Source organism: Microtus oregoni, unplaced genomic scaffold (genome assembly GCF_018167655.1).
Source record: "Microtus oregoni isolate MIOR12 unplaced genomic scaffold, Mior012 000050F_ref0000143, whole genome shotgun sequence".
Taxonomy (NCBI): domain Eukaryota; kingdom Metazoa; phylum Chordata; class Mammalia; order Rodentia; family Cricetidae; genus Microtus; species Microtus oregoni.
In genome coordinates this window covers 1,229,103-1,243,077 of record NW_024543256.1, presented here as the reverse complement: position 1 = coordinate 1,243,077, position 13,975 = coordinate 1,229,103, and the positions used below count along the sequence as shown (strand labels likewise).

General features: G+C 49.2%; 1 protein-coding gene across 1 annotated transcript; it reads right to left on the bottom strand.

Moving 5' to 3' along the window:
• Positions 1-3,139: 3,139 nt before the first annotated feature.
• LOC121437220 (emerin-like) lies at positions 3,140-5,636 on the bottom strand. The gene is made up of 6 exons (XM_041637081.1): positions 5,428-5,636; positions 5,156-5,263; positions 4,942-5,019; positions 4,410-4,543; positions 3,553-3,599; positions 3,140-3,470 (listed from the first exon to the last, which is right to left on the bottom strand). The coding sequence occupies exons 1-6, from the start codon at positions 5,507-5,509 to the stop codon at positions 3,140-3,142; spliced, it is 780 nt and encodes a 259-aa protein (XP_041493015.1). The 5' UTR covers positions 5,510-5,636.
• Positions 5,637-13,975: the final 8,339 nt, after the last annotated feature.

Sequence of the window (13,975 nt, the reverse complement as noted above, 5' to 3'; positions counted from 1 at the left end):
ATTGTCTTAAAGAGAGATGGCTCAGAGGTTAAGAACACTGGTTTTTCTTCGAGTTCCTGAGTTCTTTCCCAGTACACAAATGGTGAGTCACCACCATCTATAATTGAATCTGATACTCTCTTGTGACATGCAGACAGAGCACTCATATATAAAAGATACAGAAATAAGCACACCTTTTTGAGACGTTTTCCCTATGTAGCTCTAGCTGTCCTGAAACTCAATAAATATGTAGATCAGGCTAATATGGAACTCAGAGTTCTGCCTGCCTCTGCCTCCTGAGTGCTGAGATTAAAGGTATGTGCCATCATGCTACTTTTTTTTTAAATAAACACACTTTTTTTTTTTTTGGTTTTTCGAGACAGGGTTTCTCTGTGGTTTTGGAGCCTGTCCTGGAACTAGCTCTTGTAGACCAGGCTGGTCTCGAACTCACAGAGATCCGCCTGCCTCTGCCTCCCGAGTGCTGGGATTAAAGGTGTGCGCCACCACCGCCCGGCTAACACACTTTTTTTGTTTTGTTTTTTTTTTTTTTGGATTTTTCAAAACAGGGTTTCTCCGTAGCTTTTGGTTCCTGTCCTGGAACTATAACACACTTTTTTTAAATAAACACACTTTTAAAAAAGTCTTGGAGCCGGGCGGTGGTGGCACACGCCTTTAATCCCAGCACTCGGGAGGCAGAGGCAGTCGGATCTCTGTGAGTTCGAGGCTAGCTTGGTCTACAAGAGCTAGTTCCAGGACAGGAACCAAAAAAAGCTACGGAGAAACCCTGTCTCGAAAAATCAAAAAAAAGGGGGCTGGAGAGATGGCTCAGTGGTTAAGAGCATCGCCTGCTCTTCCAAAGGTCCTGAGTTCAATTCCCAGCAACCACATGGTGGCTCACAACCATCTGTAATGAGGTCTGGTGCCCTCTTCTGGCCTGGAGACATACATGCAAACAGAATATTGTATACATAATAAATAAATATTTAAAAAAAAAAAAAAAAAAAAAAAAAAAAAGAAAAATCAAAAAAAAAAAAATTCTTGGAGCCGGGCGGTGGTGGCACACGCCTTTAATCTCAGCCACAGAGAAACCCTGTCTCGAAAAACCAAAAACTTCTCAATTAGTAAAAATGTTAAGCCAGGCAGTGGTGGTACATACCTTTAATTCCAACACTCAGGAGGCAGAGGCAGATGGATCTTTAAGTTTGAAGCCAGCCGGATCTACAGTAAAAGTTCCAAGACAGCCAGGGCTACACAGAAACCCTGTCTTGAGCAGGGCGGTGGTGGTGCACCCTTTAATCCCAGCACTCGGGAGGCAGAGGCAGGAGAATCTCTGTGAATTTGAGACCAAGCCTGGTCTACAAGAGCTAGTTCCAGGACTGGCTCCAAAGCTGCAGAAAAACCTTGTCTTGAAAAACAGTACAAAAAAAATTTGTATTAACAAAAGAGATGACAGGACAAATGAACTTTTAAAAATGCCAGAATCTTGGGTTTCTGGTTGATTTTTTTTTTTTTTTTGGTTTTTCGAGACAGGGTTTCTCTGTGGTTTTGGAGCCTGTCCTGGAACTAGCTCTTGTAGACCAGGCTGGTCTCGAACTCACAGAGATCCGCCTGCCTCTGCCTCCCGAGTGCTGGGATTAAAGGCGTGCGCCACCACCGCCCGGTTTCTGGTTGATTTTTATTTCATTTTTTTAAATAATTATTTTATTTTGTTCTTAGATTTATTATGTATACAGTGGTCTGCCCGTATGTATCCTTGCAGGCCAGAAGAGGGCACCAGATCTCATTCCGGATGGTTGTGAGCCACCATATGGTTGCTAGGAATTGAACTTAGGACCTCTGGAAGAATAGTCAGTGCTCTTAACCTCTGAGCCATCTCTCCAGCCCTTTATTTTTTAAATACTAAAAAGAAAATACATGCATGACTTTTGCCCTCATCTGTCTGTACATAACATGTATGTCTTTTACCCACAGAAATCAGAACAGGGTATCAGCTCCCTGGGAACTAGAGTCACAGTTTGTGAACCACCATGCGAGTGCTGGGAATTGAACCTGAGTCCTTAGGAAGAGCAACCAGTGCTCTTAACCACTAAGCATTATCTCTGCAGCCCAGGATTTGATGTTTTTTTTTAATTTTCATTTTGAGATTCTGTTCTCAAACTGTGATAAGTGGATCTTGAATTCAAAGAGATCCTCCTGTCTCTGCCTCCCAAATGTGTATCACTATCCCTGGCTAAAAACTTTTTAATATTATGTTATATCTAGCACAGAAAACCTGGAAACTTGAGCAAGAATAAACAGGCAAAGAATTAGGATACTCACAGGAACACTGTAGTCTTGAATCTACCCCCATGTCATTAAATGACCATCAATCCCAGGGGCTGAGCAACAATCCACTGGCAAGATGCCTTATTTCTTTTCTAACCTTGTAGCCTCAGATATTGGCATGAACCTCTCCTGGGTAAAATGCCTGTGTGTATCATCATACATGCAGTTTTGCCTACATTTACCATGGGCACATTTGGTTACATGGGAGTTATTTCTGTAAGTAGTTATAAGTGCTTCAGGGAGTGAGCCCAGAAATAAAACCCACAACCAAACCAGACTTTTATCTTTGGGTAGCATTTGGTCCCTTCCACAAGACCAAAGTAAAATGCACAACCAAAGGGAAAAGCCATAGTGTTCTTCGAGATCTATGATGAAACACCTGTACCACGGCTCCCCAACTCCCATCCCAGTAGGAAGAGCCAACAAAGTAAAAATAAGTGTTTTTTTTTTTATTGTGTCCACGAAAACAAAGCCAGGGTGGCTTTAGTTAACACACCCTGAAAAGGTGACAACAAACAGGCATGCATAACAACTACCACTGCCACCACCAACTTTTCCTCTAAAGAAGTGAAGTCTTATCTCCCAGAGCCCTAAGGGTCAGAGGCAATCAGGCTAGGAAGCTCCAGAGGAAGGTACCTGTGGGCCCACTGGGCTGTGGAAGGCCAGCATTTGCTGCCTCCTAGGCAGGAGGAGGTGGGAGATAAGCACTGCCCTAGGCTAGGTCCTGAACCCCTTAACTAGAACACACAAAAAGCCCCCACCGACCCCACCCCCAGCAAACACTGCTAAGGCAATTAGCCAAAACTTGTTAAGAGCTTCTCTGAAACCAATACCCTCAGGGATCCATCCAGAAAGGGTTGCCTTCTTCAGCTTGTATGGAGTAGTAAACAAAGAGCAAAAAAGCAGCAAAGACCAGGAAGAGCAATAGCTGACCCCAGAGTGGAACGTGGTGATCCTGGCCCAAAGCAGCAACAGGGGCCTGCTTTTCTGGCCTGATGGCACGTCGGGCAAGCCATGAAGTGGGAGAAGATGAAGAGGAGGACACAGAAGAGGTGGAGGATGTAGGATAATAGGATAAGCCCAGGGAGCTCCTGGAGACATTGGAAATGGGACGGTAGTGTGCGATGCTTTGGTAGGCACTGTCTCGGCCATAGATGGGGCGTTCCCTGTGGCAAAAGAAGGGAACAGGTGGGCAGGAGAGCCTGAGTCCCAAATCTGTCCCTGTCCCAATGTGTATTCACTACTCACCTATCCTTGCCCTCTTCTTCTGAAGAAGAGAAAATATCATCACGCACCTATAGGACAGTAGGGGTTAGGATCTGGGAGAAGGGTGTTTTCCCACAAATGTCTCTGGCCACCGTAGAAGCCAGACCATTGCCCCCTTTCTTCAAAACCATTCTGGTGGGTCTGTGACCTTTTTATCTGTGGGACCTTGCCACTCAATGACTATCTCTGTCAACTCTGTCCTTTTATTCCCCAATATTCTCACAAGACTTAAACCTCGATCCCAGACTAGAGTGCAGGGAATGCTAGCTACATGTACTCTGATCAAAAAAGTTTGTAAACTGCCTGATGAGTGCCTCCAGGTGAGGAACCTGACACCTTTGGCCTTTGCATGCACCAGCACTCATGTATACTACCACAGACATATAAATGTAACAAACTAATTTTTTGGTGTTTTGAGACTGAGTTTCTCTGTGTAGTCCTGGCTCTGTAGAAGAGGCTGGCCTCAAGCTCAGAGATCCACCTGCCTCTGCCTCTCAAATGCTGGGATTAAAGGTGTGCGCCACCACTGCCCAGCAAAGTAATTAAATCTTAAAAGAAAGCCCAAAACGTAAAAACAGTTTGTGTACTGGTGGAGAGGGAACCATAGGTAAGTGATACTCCACTGAGCTTCATGTCCACCCCCAAATCAATAGTTTTGGAGGCCCCAAAGTAGAACTTTTGACCCAACAGCTATATGCCGACCCTAGCTCTGTTTAAAGGCTTAAGGACCACTCTCTGCACCTAATATCTCCTTGGACTTTTCCAGAACTAGCTAGTTTCCAGAACTAGCTAGGATCCCCCCTCAGACTACACCCAGGTATGCTTGCCAGCCAACTCACCTGGTGATGAAAGGCGTGAGTATCTGCCAGTGAGGTCCCCGGCTGGCGGAAGCTCTTGGACATGCCCACAGACTCGGGCTCCCCATATGTCCTGGTAGTCAAATAACTCTCCTCATAGTAGTCGTCATTATAGTCTTGGGAAGGAAAACAGTGGTAGAGGAGAAAGTGGTGTTCCTTACCTGGCCTCATAGCCCCAAATTCTGTGTATGTGCTGTCCTAGTTTCTCCACTTTAGAGCCACTGAGAACTAGTATGAGGGAGTGAAATCTGACGATTTTTTTAAATTTATTTATTATGTATACATATTCTGTCTGCGTGTATGTCTGCAGGCCAGAAGAGGGCACCAGACCTCATTACAGATGGTTGTGAGCCACCATGTGGTTACTGGGAATTGAACTCAGGACCTTTGGAAGAGCAGGCAATGCTCTTAACCACTGAGCCATCTCTCCAGCCCAAATCTGACGATTTTTAATGTGCCCAAATCCCTGAAGTACGGGGTAAACACATCAGTGCCCACCCCACACCTGTCTTACCCTTGCTCTGGTAAAGTAAGGCGTCCTCTTTTCTGGGCAGATCGTACATGTCTGAGTCCACTGAGGCTGAATCCAAGTCTGCATTAAGGGGGAGGTACAGACCATTAGCTCTTCAGGCTTCCCCCTACTTCCTCCGTTGCTTCAACCAAACCCTCCCTTCCCAAGCCTTGTGCCCCCCAAGCAGCTCAACGGGGCTCTACGGCGGGGGCCTCACCTGAGAATCGATAGGAGAATGAAGATGATGATGAGTTGGGGGGCGAGAGCCTCCGTCTCTGGGTCTCATACTCAAAGATTTTCTTTTCGTAGAGCTTGCGAGTGGAGCCTGGCCAGACACAAGGTGTGAGGCGGTCAGGGGGTGCGAGGCGAGCACCCCGAGAGCGCCGGGATACACGGGGAGGGGACGAGGAGGTGAGGAAGAACGCTCTGGGAGGAGCACAGGAAAGCGGGGCCTAGGAGAGGTTCTGCGCGCCACCGGCTGCCGCATACCCACGATAGGCCCATGCGGGATGTTGTACTGGCGTAGGACGGCGGCCAGCTCAGTGTCAGACAAAACCGCATAGTCGTCCATGGCAGACACGACCGGAACTGGGAGACGGTGTCGAACGTAGGGGGCAGCCCAGGCCTACGAACACAGCCCAAAAAGACAGCTCCCTGCGCGGTAGAGGAAGCGCCAGTGCCTCAGAAGCGACTGTGGTCGCGTCATGCCTCCGTCACATTTGTGTCACGGTCGCGGCTACGCGGATTGCGCGCGCTGCTCAAGGCAGGATCAAACCCGCCAGAGTGGCCGGTACAAACCGGTCTGGCAGAGGGAACAGGCGGGGCTGGCGAGCGGAAACATCACACTTGTGTGGGATTGGCTAGAACAGGAAGTGGGCGGGGCCTGCCGGAGAGCCCAAGGGGCAACTAAGGAGAGTAGCTGTGGGAACCCGGCTGCTGAGGGGCGGGGTTAGATGGCTTCATTAGAGCATGTGTTAGAGCTAGACCTACTAGAGGAGTGGGAAGTGCTTGTTCCCAGCTGGCCAAAACCAGCCTGTGGTTGGGAGACTGTGGGATCTCACATACCTTTATCACTGATCTTGTTCCTCAGTGCTCTAGCGCCCAAGGTCCTCGGCTGCAGTCTGGTCCACAGCAATGCGAAGAGTCCAGTCCTAAGAGCGAACCCTTCCAGAGCGCCTGGTGATGCTGCGAGCTCTTTGTGTTATGCGCACTGGTGCCGAGAAATGGCTGCCATTCAGTGCTCTCATCACCTAACGTAGCCACCCGCAGACCCCTGGTCCACCCCACCTGTCTCCGCTGGTCTTTCCAGTCTCCATGGTCCTGGCCTGCGCATCTGCACCAGCCCATTCCCACCTTCTTCTTTTATGGCCCCTAGTTCCATCCGGAAGGAAATGGGGGCAAACAGCTGAGCCAGGAGGCTGCCAGCACTGCAGGACCAAGCAGTCTTCCAAAGGCCCAGGGCATGCCAATGGGCAAAATCCGAGGGCACCCGCCTTGTGATGCCTCTAGCCCGGCACACCTCGTGCCTGCCTAACTCACAGTTCCATCCTCCTGGGGCCCTGAGGAATTCTGGAGGAGAGTTCTCGAGTGGCAGAGTAGAATAGCCCCCAAAGTTTGCTATGATCTTGGAGGCCATCCGGGTACAAACCATGGGAATTGGCTGAGATTAAAGGCGTGTGCCACCACCGCCCGGCTCCAAGAATTTTTTTTTTTTTGATTTTTCGAGACAGGGTTTCTCCGTAGCTTTTTTTGGTTCCTGTCCTGGAACTAGCTCTTGTAGACCAGGCTGGTCTCGAACTCACAGAGATCCGCCTGCCTCTGCCTCCCGAGTGCTGGGATTAAAGGCGTGCGCCACCACCGCCCGGCTAACACACTTTTTTTGTTTTGTTTTTTTTGGATTTTTCAAAACAGGGTTTCTCCGTAGCTTTTGGTTCCTGTCCTGGAACTATAACACACTTTTTTTAAATAAACACACTTTTAAAAAAGTCTTGGAGCCCATTCAGAGGCTGCTTCATGAATTTTTTTTTTTAGTTTTGGCAAAATCAGATTTCCCAGCATCCCCCCCCACCCCGTGCTGGCCCCTCTCCCAGAGGCCTCTGCATACAGAGTGATTGCTCAGTACTCCCCTATGCCCCCCCCATACAGAATCAAGCTGCTTCCTTATGAGGTCAAGGAATTTTAGGTTTGCCTTCTCCCTAAGGAGCACCCTCTGCACCTGCCTCAGCATTCTGCCTCTTAATCCCCCCACTACCCCACTATAAAATCCAATCACAGATGTTACCGGGAAACTGAACTGTGGTTTTCTTGCACACACCTGGAGCTTAAGTCTAGCCCCTTTGCAGTGTAGCTTCCTTCTCTGTCATTCAGCAGAAGAGTCAAGACACCAGAGTCGAAAGAGGTTTTTGCAATAGTCCCGAGTTGAGTGATTCATGTAAATAGTTTCCCCAAGAAGTACCTCAGCCAGAATTTGTCAGAGGGACTAGAAGGATGTGTGCAAGGCATTCTGTGAGTATCTGGAAAGTTCTTCCTGGGAAGGAGTAGCCATTGGCAGGTGTGGCTAATGAGGGAAAATCTTGAAAGTGTCCTATTCTAAGAATAAGAAAATTATTGGTCTTGAAATCCCACTCAGCACTTAGGACTCTGATGCTTGAGAATTGAAAGTTCAAGGCCTGCCTGAGCTACAGGGTGAATTCAAAGCCACCTAGGTAACATAATAACACCCTGTCTCAAAACCAAAAGAAAACTGGGGCCGGGCGATGGTGGCGCACGCCTTTAATCCCAGCACTCGGGAGGCAGAGGTAGGCGGATCTCTGTGAGTTCGAGACCAGCCTGGTCTACAGAGCGAGTTCCAGGACAGGCTCCAAAGCCACAGAGAAACCCTGTCTCAAAAAAAAAAAAAAAGAAAGAAAACTGGGGAGCTGGGCGGTGGTGGCTCACGCCTTTAATCCCAGCACTCGGGAGGCAGGGGCAGGTGGATCTCTGTGAGTTCGAGGCCAGCCTGGTCTATAAGAGCTAGTTCCAGGACAGCTAGGACTGTTACACAGAGAAACCCTGTCTCAAAAAAAAAAAAGAAAGAAAGAATGGGAGCTTGGGACTTGGGATGTAGTTATCTTGATAGTAGATTACTTGGCTAGCATGCATTAAATTCTGGGTTCAATCTGGACCCCACCCCCATTGTAAAGAAAAGTTTACATGAAAACATTTATTTAACACAGGAAGAAAATGTTTTTTATTTGTTTCCTTTTTTGTTTGTTTTTCAAGACAGGGTTTCTCTGTAGCTTTGGAGCCTGTCCTGGAACTAGCTCTGTAGACCAGTCTGGCCTCAAACTCACAAAGATCTGCCTGCTTCTGCCTCGCGAGTGCTGGAATTAAAGCTGTGTGCACCACCGCCAGGCTTGTTTTGTTTTTTTGAGACAGGGTTTCTCTGTGTATTCACCACTGACCAGCAAGAAAATTGAGTGTTTGTGCACTGGCAGGGACAGTAAACAGAGTTCAAATGTGGTGTGTGTGTGTGTGTGTGTGTGTGTGTGTGTGTGTGTGAAATGCAGCTACACACTCACTACCTCCCCCATGCACTTTCCATCTACCTATCCAGTGATCTGATTACCATGCATGTTGGAAAAAGGGTTTCTCTCTGGAAAAGAAATTTTTTACATCAACTCTAAGCTTCCTCATGAACCTGAAATCAAGCCACTAATTTAGCATATGATGATAATCCATTGACTTCCCTAGCAGAGGTCTCCTGCTGGACAGTACAGTGAGAGACCTTGGTCCTATTAAGAGTCCAGAATGTGAAATTTCATTGCCAGTAGAGCCAGCAAAGGTAGCAATGGATGCATCATACTTGAAGGGCGCCCCAGCACTTTGCTATTCAAGTTAAACTATAGATTACTGAATTGATTTCGCAGATGTGATCAAACTCTCCCTCACTGTTCTTTCCTATTCCTTCTTTCCTCCCTTTCTCTTCTTTCCTCCCTTCTATCTTTTTCTTCCTCCCTTTTATCTTATTATGTAGTATATGCAACCTTCTCTTTTTGATAATATAGAGTAGGAAAACAAATCAATTAGGCCTGTTATTCCAGCACTTGGAAGGCAGAAATAGGGGGATTGCCACTTTAAAGCTCAGTCTGGGTGCTACATAGTGATTTCCAGATCAGCCTGAGCTACAGAGTGAGACTTAGTCTACACACACACACACACACACACACACACAGACACACACAGACACACACACCCCAGAATATATTATAGGTGGTAAGGAAATTTTCATTTGCAACATCTATTTCAATTTTGTGTGTATGTGTACACACTGGCATGATACAAATGTATCTCATATTGGGGTTGCAGGCAAAATGGTAAAACAAAATGTTTAAAAAATGACATCATTGCTTTAATGTATCCTTTCCCTAGAAAGTGACATTTGAGTTGAATCTAAAGCTACCAGGAAATGGGCACATAGAAGAGGCAGAGAAAGCTTGACAATATTAGGTAATGGCTGTGCCCACCAAGTTCACATATACTTGACACTTTGTACCACACTGCACACTCCCAGGTTTTGAGACTGCACCTGATTGCTTTAAGAATTCAATGTATTTCTACTGTTTGCTCCCATGCAACATCTGTACCTAGAACAGACAAAATCAATGATAGTTGGGGGTGGGGCGGAGTTGTTCATTACAGGGCTCAGGACCCATTGGGGCCTCAGGAATGACTGGTGCTCACTACAATTACCTGTTGCATCTCTCTTTCCTCGGAACAAGACCTGACCTGTGCGGCCAACCCAGGCTTGGGCAGAGACAGAAGGCTGTGACTGTGGACAACTCCCCAGAATAGGTGGCCTTGGAGCAGAGCCTCCTTTCCAGCCAGTAAGCACTTGACTCCCCTATACTCATCTAGCCTATTAAAGGTTGGGCCTAAACATAGGTTTTGCAGACCTCGCTCTGGAGGTGAGCCCCCTTCCCTGGAAGCCTGGCGGCCCTCATAGAGCGGTGAGCTCATTCTGGAGGGCGGTGTCGTCAGTCAGCTGGGGCACTTGAGCTCGTGGCGCGCCCCCGCATCCCCTCCCCGCCCCCGGCTCCCGGGCGATTTTACCAATTAAGGCTTTCTTGCCGGGCCGGCTCGGCCGGGCCCCGCGCGGGGCGGACGTGGGGCGGGGATGCAGCCAACAAGAAGGCGGGCGGCAGCGGCTCATTCGCGTGGAGGCGCGCGGCGCGCAGCGGACACCAGCAGAACTCCGAGGCATCCGGCTCGAGGGTGAAGAGCTGGGCGCCACCCCGCGGTTGCAGGGACAGCAGGTGAGGGTTCCGTGGCCAGCTCCATGCTGGATAGTCGTCGGATAGTGGGTGCGCTGCTCGCGAGCTGGGGAGAGGTCTGGAAAGCAGGCAGAAAGGCCAAGGCCAGGTGCAGCTTAGGTGTGGACTCAGGTCACAGGCATCGCGTTAGTGTCCAGAGGTAGCCTTGCATAGTTTACCACACACAAACTTATGTCTGTGCTCAGGAATCTGGGAGCTTGGGGTCATGGGAGTCTCTGAATAGGGGACTGGTATCTGAGTGTGTGGCAGGAGATGGGTGCAGGTGTGGGTACCCATAAACTGGTCATTGCGTGGCTATCTGGGAAAGAAAGGTCTTTTGAGATTAGTACCTTGATTGGGATAAGGGTGAGTGGAAACTTGGAAGGACACTTTTCAGCCAATGCCAAGGGTGGATATGAGAGATGAGTCCCCTGTTGGTTTTGGGCACAGGGAGCAGATTCTGGGTCTGCGGCAGGGGTATAACCAGCTTGACTTTCAGCCTAGATCTTGGGTCCTGTCTCAGGTTGGTTCTGAGTATGATGGTCACTGTCAGCCAGAACATAAGCACTAACGTCCCCAGATCCCAATGCTAGACCCGGGCCAAAATAGTGGGTAAAATCCGCCCGCAGTCCTTACAGCTCCAAGCAGTCTGGCCAAGGTGAGAGTTCAGGAAATCAACATTCTCTCCTGTCACACCTGGATTTGCCTTATGGGCACTGGTTCTACTTTGGGGATTTTTCTGCTTCCTTCCCTCCTGGCGCCCCCTGGCTACACAGGTCTAGAAACAGCTCTTAAGGGTCGAGAGTATAGCTGGTGGGCTTGAGCCTATAGTTCCCTGTAGGAGGGCCTGGCCTGGGGTCTGATGGTAGGGGTGGGGGAGATGGGCGGGGTGTGTGTAACATCCAAGAATCTACTCCAAATAAGGGAAAATATGAAAGAGTTGGATTTTGGCTTCCTGGGGCTGCCCATCTGGGTCTTTAGGATGGAGCGACATCTGGTGGTGGCACTGTGTCTACTCTAAGGCCAAGAACTCTCCACTCCCCCATTCCTCTTTTCCCCTAAATAGTCAAATCATGGGGCCAGAAACAGGGACAACCAAATGCTATGTGTTCCATTACTATGATTCCGTTTTCCTTGTTCCCTGCAAATTAATGAACTCAGGTGATCTAGACAAATGACATTGGAAAATCAATTATTGATGCAATTCCATACATGGGGATTTGTTCTCCAGTAGGTTAGGGGACCAGAAAGATAACTCTAATCATGTCTTGAATTACATTTCTGGAAGTTTCCATTTGGGTTACCCCCTCACAGTTCTGTCATCCTGTTCCCCAACTTTCCCTTTGGCTTACTTGGTGCAGGTATATATGAAAATAGAATAGGAGAGTGTATGCAGGTGACTGGAGGTGGGATAGGGGAGTTATGTACTGAAAATGTTACTTCACTGGTGAGATTATAGACAGTCCCAAAATGAACATGCTGTGACAAAGGTGGTGCCCATTGTGATCATAGCCTTACCATAGCCCCACCATAGGCAATGCAGACACTCCAGGCCATAGGAGAGCCAACCATATTTGGGCATGCCATGTTGGTCAACCCAGGGCCTCCTTCAGCCACGGGCAAATACATTGCTAGAATTTGAGAAGTAGGGATAAAAGCCTGCCTTTCTGGAAAAACATAGAGAAGGGAACATTCTGGAGAGGCTATACTTCAATATAGAAAATGTAATTGGAGCCGGGCGATGGTGGCGCACGCCTTTAATCCCAGCACTCGGGAGGCAGAGGTAGGCGGATCTCTGTGAGTTCGAGACCAGCCTGGTCTAGAGAGCTAGTTCCAGGACAGGCTCCAAAGCCACAGAGAAACCCTGTCTCGAAAAACCAAAAAAAAAAAAAAAAAAAAAAAAAAAAAAAAAAAGAAAAAGAAAAAAAAAAGAAAATGTAATTGGAAAGAGTCTACCATGGGGAAGGTAAGCTGGATTCCCTTAACTGGAGGGTGGTAGTAAGTGTCCTCTGCAGTTTCTTACCTTTGTGCCTTTGCTCAACTCTGCCTCAGTACAGATCCTCATCATTATCCCCAGAATTATCTATCATAAAATTAACTTTTAGTGAATAGCTTCACACTACTCAGGGAACACAACCTAGGCTCCTTTGCAAGCCTTGACCCCTGGTGATTCTCCTCCAGTAATCTGGGAACCTATCCCTGAGTCCCTCCACACCTCTAGGATCACACCAAACTTTGGGGGCTATTCTACTCTGCCACTCGAGAACTCTCCTCCAGAATTCCTTAGGGCCCCAGGAGGATGGAACTGTGAGTTAAGCAGGCACGAGGTGTGCCGGGCTAGAGGCATCACAAGGCGGGTGCCCTCGGATTTTGCCCATTGGCATGCCCTGGGCCTTTGGAAGACTGCTTGGTCCTGCAGTGCTGGCAGCCTCCTGGCTCAGCTGTTTGCCCCCATTTCCTTCCGGATGGAACTAGGGGCCATAAAAGAAGAAGGTGGGAATGGGCTGGTGCAGATGCGCAGGCCAGGACCATGGAGACTGGAAAGACCAGCGGAGACAGGTGGGGTGGACCAGGGGTCTGCGGGTGGCTACGTTAGGTGATGAGAGCACTGAATGGCAGCCATTTCTCGGCACCAGTGCGCATAACACAAAGAGCTCGCAGCATCACCAGGCGCTCTGGAAGGGTTCGCTCTTAGGACTGGACTCTTCGCATTGCTGTGGACCAGACTATGGCTGAGGACCCTCAGCTCGAGAAAAAGAAGAAAATAAAGATAGCGGAGGAGGGTGCTGGATGCGGGTGGAGTTCAAGTGACTCAGGCACACTATTTGCTCCACCCCCTGCAGGACCTTGGGGAGAGTCCCTTGTAAGGGTGTGCCAACTGGAGCTGAGCGATCCCGTGCCAGAATTGCTCATCCTTTCCTAGCTTTGGGATCCGTTTCTTGTAGTACCGTAAGGAGATGTTGCTGGACCTTCTTGTGTTCTTTGGGACTCAGTGACCCTCCCTGAAGCAGAACTTGGTCGTCTTGGGCGGAGCAGGGGAGGGGTGCTTTGTGGGAGCATTCCAATGGGCAGGGCGAGGTGGGGCGGGCATAGCCCAGAAGCCCCACCCGGAGGTCCCGCCCCAAGGAAATCTTGCCTCTGGCTCCACCCTTCGCCCGCATTTAAAGGGCTCGCTCTTTCCGCAGCGCAACCTCTGTTCTGTGCCTCGTCTCTTCGGCTCCTCACTGAGCAAGTTTCAAGTGCTGAGCTCTTTGGAATGCCTATAGAGGCATGCCTGTGGATGTTTGGGGGCCCACCCCTAGTCCCAGCCTCAGTCTAGCCAGCTGAGTCATTTCGGAGTCTTTGGGGGGGCAGCCGGATGTGGGGAGGCAGGCCACACCCCAGCTCTTGGGGGGGGTCTCCTCCCACCTCCCTTCTCCCTCCTTCTTGTGAGCTGGCTGGAGCAGGCCTAGTTCCCAGAGCTTTGCCATATAAGGCAAAAAAATGTTGGAAAGCAGCAGTGATTAGGAGAGGGAGGGGGGCGGCTGGCCCAGGGGCTGGAGATAGGGGGTGGGATAGGGCGGGGCCATCTAACCAGCCTGCCTCCCAACCTTGGGCCCTGGTCCTCTCCTCCTCTTGGGAGGGGGACATAGCTAGCTCTTAGCCAGCCTAATCGAGCCAGGGGAGGGACCATATGTACCTTCATGGGATGGTGGGTCTGTCTTTGCCTCTTGGAGGCCACTAAGAATTTATAGTTTCCTTGGGAG

Coding starts and splice junctions, on each gene's coding strand:
- LOC121437220 (XM_041637081.1), bottom strand. CDS start 5,509: ATGGACGACTATGCGGTTTTGTCTGACACTGAGCTGGCCGCCGTCCTA. Junction 5,264..5,427: donor CCCGCATGGGCCTATCGTGG/GTATGCGGCAGC, acceptor GTGTCTGGCCAG/GCTCCACTCGCAAGCTCTAC. Junction 5,020..5,155: donor ATTCTCCTATCGATTCTCAG/GTGAGGCCCCCG, acceptor CCCTTAATGCAG/ACTTGGATTCAGCCTCAGTG.